The following is a 12,466-nucleotide window of genomic DNA, read 5'->3' on the forward strand; positions in this document are numbered from 1 at the left end:
TTTGCATTATTACAATTTAAAAGGCACAAGGACTCAATGTTTCATAAGATGATAACAATTAATATATTTGCTCCACCCTGAGCTTGCGATGAAATAAAACATATATTATTAGTAAAATATATTTTTTACCAGCCAGCAGTGGAGTTCTATCAGCATCCGATGGTGCTAACACAAACTGAATCTGACACCGAAATGGCCGTGGGGGTTCTTAATTCAAGTAAGGCAAGAAAAGTTACGTGGCTTTCACCTGTCAGCTGCAATCTGCTTCAAGCTGCCCGAAGTTCAAGTCAGTTAAAGTTCAGGACGGTTTAGACAAGATTCATTTGGTGTTTATTCATCCAAGCTATGGTTTGTAGAAAGCTGTGGACTAAGCACTTCTGCTCTAAACTGTAATGCGTCCTTATTTTAATTTTTTAAGTCTTTCCACTTTCCATCTCTACATTTCCTGTTTCTTTTTTGCTCTTTTACTTCAAACTGTCAACTCTTTTTCTTTCTCTCCCCTTTCATCCTCGATTTTCTTTAACACCCCACTTTACTCCTTGATCTGTCTTAATCTAAATGGGCTTCCCATCACCCATCTTCTGACTTATCTGGTTCTGCTAGAGCTTTTCACTGCAACGGAAATGCACATACACAGCAATGTGCGGTTACTTGAATTTTTTACATTGTTGCGTTTGTAAATGGGAAGCAACTGTACTACATTACACACACTGACCTCAGAGCTGTGTAAATGTCCTACTTGAGACTTAAGGCCTTTACATGCCTTTCACACGAATATTTTCCCATAAAAGGAATAGAATTATTTTCCTGGAACCAGTAGGATTTTTCTGATCTTTTGCACCGCGCAAAAAAGTAATTAACCATTCATGTGTAATTTTGTGTAACGGACAATCTCATATACTCAAAATGTACACTATAGTGTACAACAACAGGCAGGCTCCTAGTCCCAACCAAGACGGCACACTTAATTACTCTTTTAGACCTTGACAAAGGCGGCTTAGACCAGATCCACTCCTTCGGTCCTTACCTTTCACAATAAAAGCTCTAGACATATAAACTGCAAAACCGTTTACCAGAGGGTTTCAAATAAAATCAGAACATTTAGCTTGGACTTTACAACACTGAAGCTCAGACAGACTGCCAGACGCTACTCTGGGTCAACAGGATCCTGGCAGTTGGTTCTCTGGCTGAAAAAGTATTGCGAACAGCCACACACTGTCATCACTGCAGGTATAAATAGTTTTGATGGAAAATATTGACAGGCGAAGTATTCCGCATTTTCCTGTAACACCTCCAGGTGTGTAAAGGCCTTTACAGTTGCAAATGTCAGACTTTAAGCAAAGGTCAACGGAAAATATAAAAAGAACATCTGCATTTTATACTTTCCTATCTTCCCGATTTGCAAACTCTGATAAAAATATGCAGAGAAAATGATTAAACTGTAATTGATGCTGAGAACCGGCAGCAGAAAGAACAACAGGGGCAGACAGCTGCAGACACTGTTGCGAAGATGACAGCAGAAAAGATACATACATATGTTTTGTGCAAACAACCACCGCAGTTGGAAAGTGCCACCAGTGGAGAGTTCATTTTTAATTCTGCCTCAACTCTCAATTCATCTTCGGGGCCTCCTCCTCTTCTTCTCTCCCCATCTGATCAAACAGTGTGATGGCGTGTCTTACACTCAACCTCTGGATCAGCTGGAAAATCCATTATATGTACTTAGCTCAAGTCCTGGACTACCCACACACACACACACACGTTCCAGCCTTGTGCACACACCCCACTGAATCAATAGCAGACATTAGGTGTTATTGACAACGCCAACTGAGGTTAACAATCTGGTGTAACTGTAGGCGCCGCCTATTAAACTGTGTGTAAATGTGAAAGGGCAGCGGAATGAGCAGGTCCAGGTGTGTTTGAATGGGATTAAGACCCTGCTCTCTCTCTCTCTCTCTCTCTCTCTCACGCACATTTACACATCTAGGTCAACACCGTAATAGGCTTTAGTTTGACACTCTCACAAAAGAACGGAGCAGCCATAAAATTAAACCACATGTTCAATTGCAAAAAAAACAACTTTTGTTTCAGGCGTGAAAGGGGCCTTTGACATCTTTTGTTTCATTTCTGAATTAACTAATCCTTTGCAATCCCTTATTCGCAAAGTCTTATTTGCATATTTTTTAAAACCTTTCTGTGAGAATCAACTGCTCCTGTTAAACTAACAAGTAAAGTGTAAATTTGTCAGTAGCCTGGCTGTATGATGGGGCTGAGCAGCGTAGTTAGGCTGTATTATATGCTCTGTATAATTAAGACTATCGCAGGGAAAGGCTGTCATGATTGAATACCTTCTTATAAAAAAAAAAAAATACAATTTATATCATTCTTTATCATGCAGCATAATACAGATTGTTTGGCTGGGGTATAAATGGTAGGAATGACAAAAGCACAACTTCTGAGGCAATCATAGATATCATTATCAGAGAATATCTCAGTTTCTGAGACCCAAAGCAACGCCAGATAGATAGAAATGGACAGATAACAAAAAGCTCAATAAGAGCTGCTTTTGCTGTGTGTATGTATGTATGTATGTATGTATGTGTGTATGTGTGTGTGTGTGTGTGTGTGTGTGTGTGTGTGTGTGTGTGTGTGTGTGTGTGTGTGTGTGTGTGTGTGTGTGTGTGTGTGTGTGTGTGTGTTTTCTTTACCTGGTAGGTGTCCCACAGTCTGATCGTGCAGCGTAATGGCAGCTCCCTCATCAGGAGGTTGTTCATCCAGCGGAAGGCAAACTGCAGGTACTCCACCTCGTACTGCTGCATGTGGCGGTGCACGGACTCTGTGAAAATGATTATTATAATAGCTATTAATATCACACATTGATTGAAGTTTCACTGCTTCATGTAAAGATCGGCATATCAAAATAGTAGAGATGCAGATGTCTATGATGAGGGTGACGTGTGTGTGGACAGGTTCCTTCATAGCTTCGCTCTGTGTTAATAACCACTACGGTTGGTGTCACACGCACGCTCAACCATCACACAGCACACAGCCTCGTCCTCATCATAGAGATGTAATTACCGAGCTATCAGAACTGTCAGAGAAAAGCTACACAGCAAACTGAGATGAGAAAAAAAGGGAGTGTATGCGTTATTAAATAAAATTCCACAGCATGTCAGTTCAGTGAGGAACGGAGTTCACATACAGTAAGTCAAAAGCTTCCAGAGGTGAGGACAGGAAGCATGTTTCTGTTTAGTATAGTATGTGTTATTTATTTGACGTTTTTGCTTTTAGTAGGAGCTGTTTAGAACTGTATTTTTGTTTATCTTTGTCACACAAGGTCAATCTGTGCAAAATCTGTTCGAACTCCTGGGGGGGGTTTAATAAAATTGTGACTATTTATCTTTTTTTTTCACAAGTGGAAGTAGGATGATTTCAATATTGTAAAAGCTCAGCACTGATTTTAACCCTATACAGGACATATACTCACTGGACCTGCCATCATTTAAACTGTGTCAAAACAGACGGTTTGTATTATAAAATGTATCCCTTCAGCTTTCCGTGAATCAGGCTGCATTTCCTGTTAAGCCTCACTTTCTTTGTTTGCCAATGGTAACACGATTTTCCTGAGGGAATAGAAAACACAGTAATTTGGCAATGGTAACAATGCTTGTAGTTACTAAGGAGAATGGCAAATATTTGAACACCTGCCTCTGGAATATTAATCATGTCCCATTGAGCCTTTACTGTCATTTTGTGTTTAGTTTATTTAGGCTTCTGCTACTGAATTTCAGGCGAAAGGGCTTATCAACAAGTCACATTAACAAATAAAATGATGGTTTATTGGACAGAGAATCAGTAACAGGTCATCACTGTGACGATACAGACTTTGGCAAAAGGAGGAGCAGAACAAATCAGGTCTCAGTCCTTCTTACTTAAAGGGTAAGTTTTATATATATATATATATATATATATATATGTATATGGTTTTGGTGATCAAGTGAAGAAACCAGGACCAAAAAATCTGTTTGTCGATCACTCAATATGATAAGAGACAAGAAAGACATACATCTTTAAAAGCTTTTATAAAAAATAAAAAAAGGGCTTAAGAATTTCCTAAGACAGCTGGGCACTGTAGTTTTTAGCAAACGTTCCAAACAGGAGTCAATGCATTTGTTAGGAACTATTTTCGCAGCGGATTAATACACATTTGGTTTGATTTAATGTATTTCTCGCACCAGAACGGTGTATGTGGACTCGACTCAGACTAAACTACAATGCCCATGTTTCTTGTAATGTCGTCTCCTTGTGTAACTGGCTCGTTGATTTGCTTTCAATTGTTTTTGGGAAAACAATGAAGAGTAAGCTATATCAGACTTGAGCTGCACAAACAACACTTGTAAGTGCTTATTGTTGTTTTTGGATAAAATATAGAATATCACCAGATTTTAAGGTTCTGTGCCTGCTACTGTAATTTAACTTCTTTTGTACCATTAATAGCGGAGATTTAATCATCAGTCAAGGCTGATTGTTTCGTTAAGTTCAACTCTCCAAACATTAAGATCAGCTGGCTAAACCCATTAAATGTGTTTCGTTTTCCCCTCCTGTAATCGACTCAAATGATGTTCTCACTTCCATCAAACCGCACAGAGAGAGAGCCATACGTTGCATCTGCCGATCTCAATATGGTCTCAATGCAGAGTTCAAAAGTCAGCGTTAATGTCAGGGTCATGCCATGGCGGGCTGGCATGAACGCTCGCTGACAAGCTGCAGAAGTGTCGGCTGGAGATTTGCCGCGTGTGAGGCTGTGACAGGGAGAATGGCCGCCTTTGTTCCTTTCTCTGTTCTTGATAAATGTTTGTTTTATGCTTCTTTACATGAAAAATGATTAAAAATACCACTCAGTATTCAGCGACTCCCTATTTCATTGTCATCCCACCGATGACACTCATTCTCTCACCCTCACACACACACAGGCACGCGCACACACTTCACAATAGAGCTGTAATTAAAGAGCTGTCAGAAAATCTATGAGAAATGCCTGAACGGAATATAGCATCCTCTGCTCACACACTCTTAATCAGGGCTGATTGACAAAGCACACACACCCACACAAGTATACAGCTTTAATAAAGCTTTTATATACCCCAACAAAATGATGTTGGGGTATTTCTAGGCAAGAGCACATGCATTAGTGCCCTCAAACACACACCGCAACTTGAATGGCACCTGTCTTCCATTGCTCGCACATGCATGTTTGACAATTATGCACACACTCCACCACATGAGCGGAGCGCGAAGTAAACACAAAGCGATTATTTCACGCTCGTCTCTGCAGTTTAATTATCACATGCTGCTGTAAAAGCATAAACAAGGCGAGCTCATTAACAGCAAATGCATCATGGTGACAGATCTTAGCTAGCTGCCAAACAGAGAGCGAGAGAGGGGAACAACTTTAGACAATGTTAAATTACACTAATGAACTTGCTCTGCCTAATATTAGCAACTTCACCAACACGCAGAGAGGGAGAGGGGCGCGATGGGGGGAGTGGTGGAAGGGAGAGTCGTTTGTCATGAGAAGTTAACACAGTGGGAGAAGAGGGGAGAGGGGAGGGGAGGGCTGGGAAAAGAAAGGAAAAGGAAAAGAGAGGAGAGGGGAGGAAAGCAGAGGAGACAGGTGAGGAGAGAAGAGGAAAAGGAGAGAGAGGAGAGGAGACAGGAGAGGAGAAGAGAAGAGAGGAGAGGAGAGGAAAGAAGAGGAAAGGAAAAAAGAGGAGATGAGAGGAGACAGGAGAGGAGAGGAGAGGGGACGGGACGGGAGGGAGAGGAGAGGAGAGGGGAGGGGAGTAAAGGAGAGAAGATGATAGGAGGGGGGAGGAGAGAGGAGGGGAGGAAAAGAGAGGAGGAGAGAAACGAATAATCATAAAACAAAAAAAAAAAACAAAAAAAAAAGAACAGAAGAAAACCATGAAACAATGAAATGAACTAAACCGCTAAAAACTTGTGACATTTTAAACCCTTTAGGCTGCGGTCCAGCTGGCACCGGGCTCGGCATGCTGGGTAGCGTAGTTGTGGGGGCTGAGGGAGGTTGAGGATGACACACCTCATTGACAATGATTGACTGATGAGTCTTGTCTTCCCTCCCACTGCTGGTTAAAGTTTAGGACGGAGGCCACGATTGCCAGCTAGTCTGCTCGCCACAGTGGACTGTAGCTCGTAGACGGCGAAGTGCTGGTGGACGGCGGGAGGTCAGAGGTCGTACACTGACTAGTGAGCTTCCCCGCCAGATTCTGCTGTTTAGGCCAATTCTGCCCGACTTCATGCTCTTCGCGGCACAAAACGTAATTATAGTTACACTCTTCCACTCTCCTGCTGGCTATTTTTTTTTTTGCATTTTCATTCACCATTTAACTTTTAACTCTTGCCAGCTTTAGCATTACATTACATTACATTACAGTCATTTAGCAGACGCTTTTATCCAAAGCGACTTACAGGAAGTGTATTCAACATAGGTATTCAAGAGAACTACTAGTCACCAGAAGTCATAAGTGCATCTCCTTTCTTAAACAAGCATCTTAAAGCATAAGCCAGAGCAAAAGTATAGTGCAGAGGCAAATTACTACGAAAACAATAATTGCAACAGACTAATCCGAATATAGTAAGTGCTACAAACTACTACGAATAGGATAAGTGCAGTAAACAAATACAAATTCAGTAAGTGCAGCGAACTGATACAAATACAGTAAGTGCAACAACTAATACGAGTGCAATAAGTGCTACGAGGAAGGCTCAGGGTAGTACTTCTTGAAGAGGTGAGTTTTCAGCCTGCGCCTAAAGATGGGCAGCGACTCTGCTGTCCTGACGTCGGTGGGGAGTTCATTCCACCACTGAGGGGCCAGATTTAAAGATACAAACCAGGCAACGGGGTCCTGTTTGTTCAACAGCGTTTGCTTTTCTACCACAAGATTCTTTCACGCTAAGTCAGTCACCACTGTGTGTACATGCAGCATTTTGTGCCAGCCTCTGGTACTGGTACTGACTGAGGTCTGTGTTTTCACTCTTTGGCTCTCTGAAATTCATCATAGGAAATGCATAGCTAATATGCACACTTCAACATTTGTTTATAAATCTCAGGTCATATTGCTATGGAAATACTGAACAATGTTATCGCACATTGCGGACCTATTGTACTTGTGTGATAACATGTATTTGTCACCTTAGTGTTACTGTATTTAAATAAGAATATATTTGTGTATAGAATATTGGGTGTACATATGTTTGCATGCCCCGAATATTCTTTTTCTTTGTGTGTCACACAAAGAAAAACAACTTCTGGCGGAACGTGGCTATAACAGGTAAAATATTTAATAACCAAGTCAAGTACAAAGGATGGGGTCGGCTGGGTGATGCTTGCTTACTTATTCCTCTCACACAATAAACAAGCAGAAGGTCACACATTTGTCACTGATTGCTCGAGGGAGACCGCAGCAATTGTGGATCTGATGCGTTCTTTATGGCGTCTCTGTACATATACTGTATGTGCGTGCAATGTCAAACATCCACAGTGCTTCTCTCTGCCCTAAACACGCAGGACGAAAAGAATGTTGTGTCACCTGGTGCATGAAAACAGGAGGAACAGCAGGCCTCCTGAAAGTGCGCTATACATTTATATCCAAGTGTCTTAAATTATGCAAATGCTTTTAAGTTCAGAAAACTGACATGGGTAAACATAATATATGTTTGTCAATGTGTGTGTTCCTAGGAATACTGAATTAGCATAATTAACATACAAGACATGCCATGTTACATGAGTAAAAACAACAACCACCCCCTGTCAGAAATGAATATTAAATGAGACCAAAAGTGATGGCAGCCAAAATCACATTCAGCTTTGGTACAGAATATTTGAAAGCAATACTGTATTGTTAGAAAGCTGTGGATTTCTTTAAAAAAAAATGCTTGAAATAAAAGCCTGCAACAAGCATTATTTTAAGTATGTAAAAATGTTAAATCCTGTGAGGCAGAGAGAGCAGAGTGCATGCACAGTGTAGTGGTGATGTCTGGAGTTAGTGGAGGACTGTGTGGGAAGACAGGAAATAAGATGGTGTGATTGACCTCGGGGCTCGGTTAAAAGACACCCGAGCAGGTCTACCGAATGCAACGCAGCTTGAAAAAGTTTCACCACTCATCAGCAAACTTTTTCTGTAATGCACAAGTGGGAATTATTATAGAAATCAAATAGAACTGTAAATATACACAGACTGTCACGCAAAATGCGAAGCCACTTCGAAAGGCAACTACTGCCAGAGAAGGGCAAATTTCAAACCCATAAAGACACACTGTGGCCTTTTTCTACCTTCAATTATGCAATAAGGTTTTACCATTCGGCTACCAGCCTTTTTACACGATTCAGGCTGAGAGCGTGCGCTGCCAGCGCGTCCTCTCATTTGCATAAACACATTCACCTTTGGGCAATTTGCATGTTGATGAACTTGTGCTAATGCACTTGCCTGCAACAAATTCACAGAAAGAGATAAGGGAGAGATAAAGAGATCAGAGAAACGTACAGGCTTGTCTTTTGAGGGGGTACACATGCTAGCGTCAAGCAGGGCTAATGGGAGTTAGCGTTACTTATTACAAGTGGGATAATTACACAGAGGAGGGAGGGGCAAACAGTAAGAGAGAGACAAAGAGATTTCAAAGTAAAAGCCTTCCAACCATCTTATCCACTGTTTTCATCTCAAGGATTAAAGTAAAGCCATAAACAGCTTTGATTTTTTGAATTTTTAACAAATTCCTTACTTCATGTTCTATTAGAGCTTACACTATAGGACTGGATTCACATAAAACAAAAAGAATGAATGTCCCGAGAACATTGGTAGAAAATGTTTGGTCATAAAGGTATTTTTGAGCTGTGTCATACGGGGGAAGTTGACTGAGCTGAGGAAGAGGCACCTTTGTGAAAGTCAAAACACTTTTTTTTAATTCAGCTTTTTCAGGAGTTAACGGGTGGTACTATGGTGACCACATAATATCCTGGAAACTTTGTAATTTATTTGTCACCCTTGAAATCATGCTGTTTTGATTCTGTTAGACATATCAGCTGCCTTTGACGCAGTCGATAATTCAATTTTTTCCCGGTTATATGACTTAATTTAAATCAATCAAATGTGACCTTTAGAGGGTGGAGGAGTTTTTCCCTCCAAAAAGTAACTGGGAGAGAAAATGGTGAGGAGTGGATAGAAGGAGAAAATTGTGGGGAAATGGCTGTGACCTCAGGGCACAAATCCAGAGTCTTTCGTTTTTCTCCCCCACTGTGCTAAAAGATATAGCAGGTAATGACCAGCGGGGATATGGTCATACAACCTGTACATTATCTCTGTGAATGAACAGTGCATGTGTGTTTTCCCCTCTATCTGACAGATATACGTGGAGTTAGGTGCAGTCGGTTTAAAGAAGCAGAGAGAAGGTGACAGAGACAGTTGTGCGAGATGACAGATCAGTTATGTCCTATCCCTACTGATCCTGGAATGAAATCTCCTCCAAGTGGCTTAACAAATATCCCTTCAACTACTAGAGCCAGATATCAGTACTCATTACCAAGCACCATCAAAACTTTTCCAGTCAAACGATACCTGGAATCCATCCTTTTTGTCTAGATTTAGAAAAAAATTCTTTGTATGATTTTGCTTGCAGCCAATCAGCGCAAGAGTTCTTTGATTTAATGTGACGTGCGATTGGTCCAATACCACAGCAGCTACAACTCATACAGAATGGATTCAGAGCCATGCACAGGCTCTGAACACAGTGATGTAGCAGCTAGCATGGCTAACAGGGCTTTAACCATGTTGTATAAAATATGTACAGCTGGTCTCTGCAACATCAGCAAAAGGTTTCAGAAAAGCAGTTTTGAAGCTTAAAGTTGGGGGCTCCAACTGCCGCCATCTTGGCAGTGACGGCACGGCCTAATTCTAAATATTGACAGATCGGATCGTCAGTGGAAACTGAGGCGGCCCCTGGAGACGAAGCAGAGCAGACAGCTAGCGACCCTGTAAGGCACCCACGTGTCACTCAAAGTAGCCACGTCCGCAATTATGCCTAAATTTAAGCCACACTATAATTTTAACAGGTGATTTAAATGAAAATTCACCCTCCTTATAGTCAGCTAGCCAGTGGAACACACACAGCTTACATTCACATGAATGTTCATCGAATTAAGTTCTCTATTGGTAATGGTATCCCCATTAGGATACACGTATTGGTACAAGAGATGCAACGATAACGATACTGATATCGTTCCAATGCTGACAAATAGCTGGATCGGGTGTCTTTGACAATGTGCTGATCTGGTATCTGATAGAATTGTTTGGATAATTAATCACGATTCATTACATTAATATATAAATAATGTATTTATTTGTTACATTTTGATTTCGAGGTACACATATAAGGATGATCCCAGTCACTTCCACACAGTGAAGCATACAGATTATTAATTTATTACTGGTATCGGCCTATACCCAAAGTCTAGATATCCCTATCAGGACTGAAAAAAGTTGGTTTAGTGCATCCCTAATTGGTATACTGGTAACGTCATTTTTTTCAATGATGCCCATCCTTATCAACTACTCATGTCCCTGTATCAGATACCCAACTGATACAAGGCTGAAACAGAAAACCCACAGCAACAGCTTCAGCATTTCCTCTTGTTTTCTTGGGAAATGTTCCTAGCTCGCTCAGATGGAGCAAAATACATTTGTTCATTTTGCAAAAAAAATTGTCCAACAAATCTAAAATTAATGAGCTGCAAGATTAAGTACAATTAGTGTTGTTAATATAATGAATTGGTTTTCTCAAAAGAAACATACAAAAAAACATTAGCACAGAGAGAAAAACAATAAAGAAACAATAAAAATGATCGTAAAATCTGATTATCCGACATGGGATTTCTATCAGGAGTGAAATGGTGATATTGGTAAGTCTGTACCAGTCGCTACAACATCTGCCTGTTGTGAAAAGGACCCCGACCTTTATCCAACTGCACAACACTCTGGATAACCCTGCATCTGATAAGCGCTGATAGGTAATTCTGGAAGAGATGAGAGGCCATTGTTCCCAAAACAGATGCTGTGTCGACAGCGGGGCGAAAAACAATCCCGTAACACGAGATAAAAGCTATCTGTGATCTCATTAGAGGTGGTAATGTCAAGCTAGCGAGGTATAAAATGGCTCTTCCCCAACTATGATGACAGGGCACTTATGGAATAAGATACAGTAAAAATGTCAAGTCATTTTTTTATGTCTTTGCCTGTGGTGTGGCGGCGCTCGGGAGGACATTGCTTCTTCATTTTATCGTTTTATTTTTCATAAACATAGAAAAGACAAACACACACATTCACTCCAATGTACACAAACTTACAGTATATCACTTTCTTTTGCACACACAGAATACAACAACACGCACTGACACTCTCACACTCGTCCTTTCTATCGGCAAGTTTACTCCCTCACGATCACACAAGGGGACAGGCCCGCATACTCACGCTAACTTTCTCTGACATTCACACCCCCGCACACACACACACACACACACACACACGTATGAACTCTCCCTCCATCCATTTGGATGCAGCGGGTGAGTCCTCCCCTCCCTCTGGCTGACAGAGCGGGTGACAGGATGGTCGGACAGCAACCAAGGTTAGCCAAGAACATGACCATTGTACAAAAGGCTTCCTTTGATAGGACCGGCTGCTCCGAGTAGCACACAAGTCACAACGGCAAGTTTGTATGGAAATCCATTAAACATTATTAATACATTTATTGTTTTAACAATGTGAAAAAGAGAAGGAGGAAACAGAGGGAAAAGCAGCACTGCCAATTAACACTAAGGATCTGTGTATAAGTACACACAGTGTGCATACATTAACATCCAGTCCTCAGCGGGCCATTACTTTTGCGCTAATAATCACCAACACGTTCACATTTCCCCCCGACAGCCGGGTGAAATGACAATCAGCGATCGCATGTCGTCATGTGAATACAAATTGCGGAGGAATGAAGGCGTGAAAACAAATGTTACTTTCTGTTGTGTATCTCGTTCTAACACATGATTTCAAACTATCAAAGAAAGTTGTTAGTGTTAGGAAAACTGTAAGGGGAATGAAAGCCTCATGAAAGGGAAATTTAACAGATTTTTCATCCAGCTCTGCATCATTGCAATGTGGGTCGAGATCAACAACGCCCAAACGGCGCCCGGCCTTCTCTGGTGCCGCCAGCACAGCTTGTTATTCGATCATTATATGGTCTGTGTCGAGTGTATGCCATGAAAGGGACTGGAAATACAACTTACACAAGGAAAAGGATGAATGGATGCATTGATTGACTGGTGGATAAGAGGGTGGCTGGATGGCTGGGTGTGTGTATGGTTCTATAATTGGATGGATGGATGGATGGATGGATGGATGGATGG

The 12,466-nt window shown here is 41.2% G+C and overlaps 1 protein-coding gene across 2 annotated transcripts in view; it reads right to left on the reverse strand.

Moving 5' to 3' along the window:
- tbc1d22a (TBC1 domain family, member 22a) overlaps positions 1 to 12,466 on the reverse strand; it is a 114,308-nt gene that overhangs the window by 27,966 nt on the left and 73,876 nt on the right. For both annotated transcript variants that reach the window (XM_054624373.1, XM_054624374.1), the window contains exon 12: positions 2,709 to 2,836. In XM_054624373.1, coding sequence (XP_054480348.1) covers positions 2,709 to 2,836 — 128 coding nt within the window. The remainder of the gene's footprint in view (positions 1 to 2,708; positions 2,837 to 12,466) is intronic.

This window comes from Anoplopoma fimbria, chromosome 23 (assembly GCF_027596085.1).
Source record: "Anoplopoma fimbria isolate UVic2021 breed Golden Eagle Sablefish chromosome 23, Afim_UVic_2022, whole genome shotgun sequence".
Classification (NCBI taxonomy): domain Eukaryota; kingdom Metazoa; phylum Chordata; class Actinopteri; order Perciformes; family Anoplopomatidae; genus Anoplopoma; species Anoplopoma fimbria.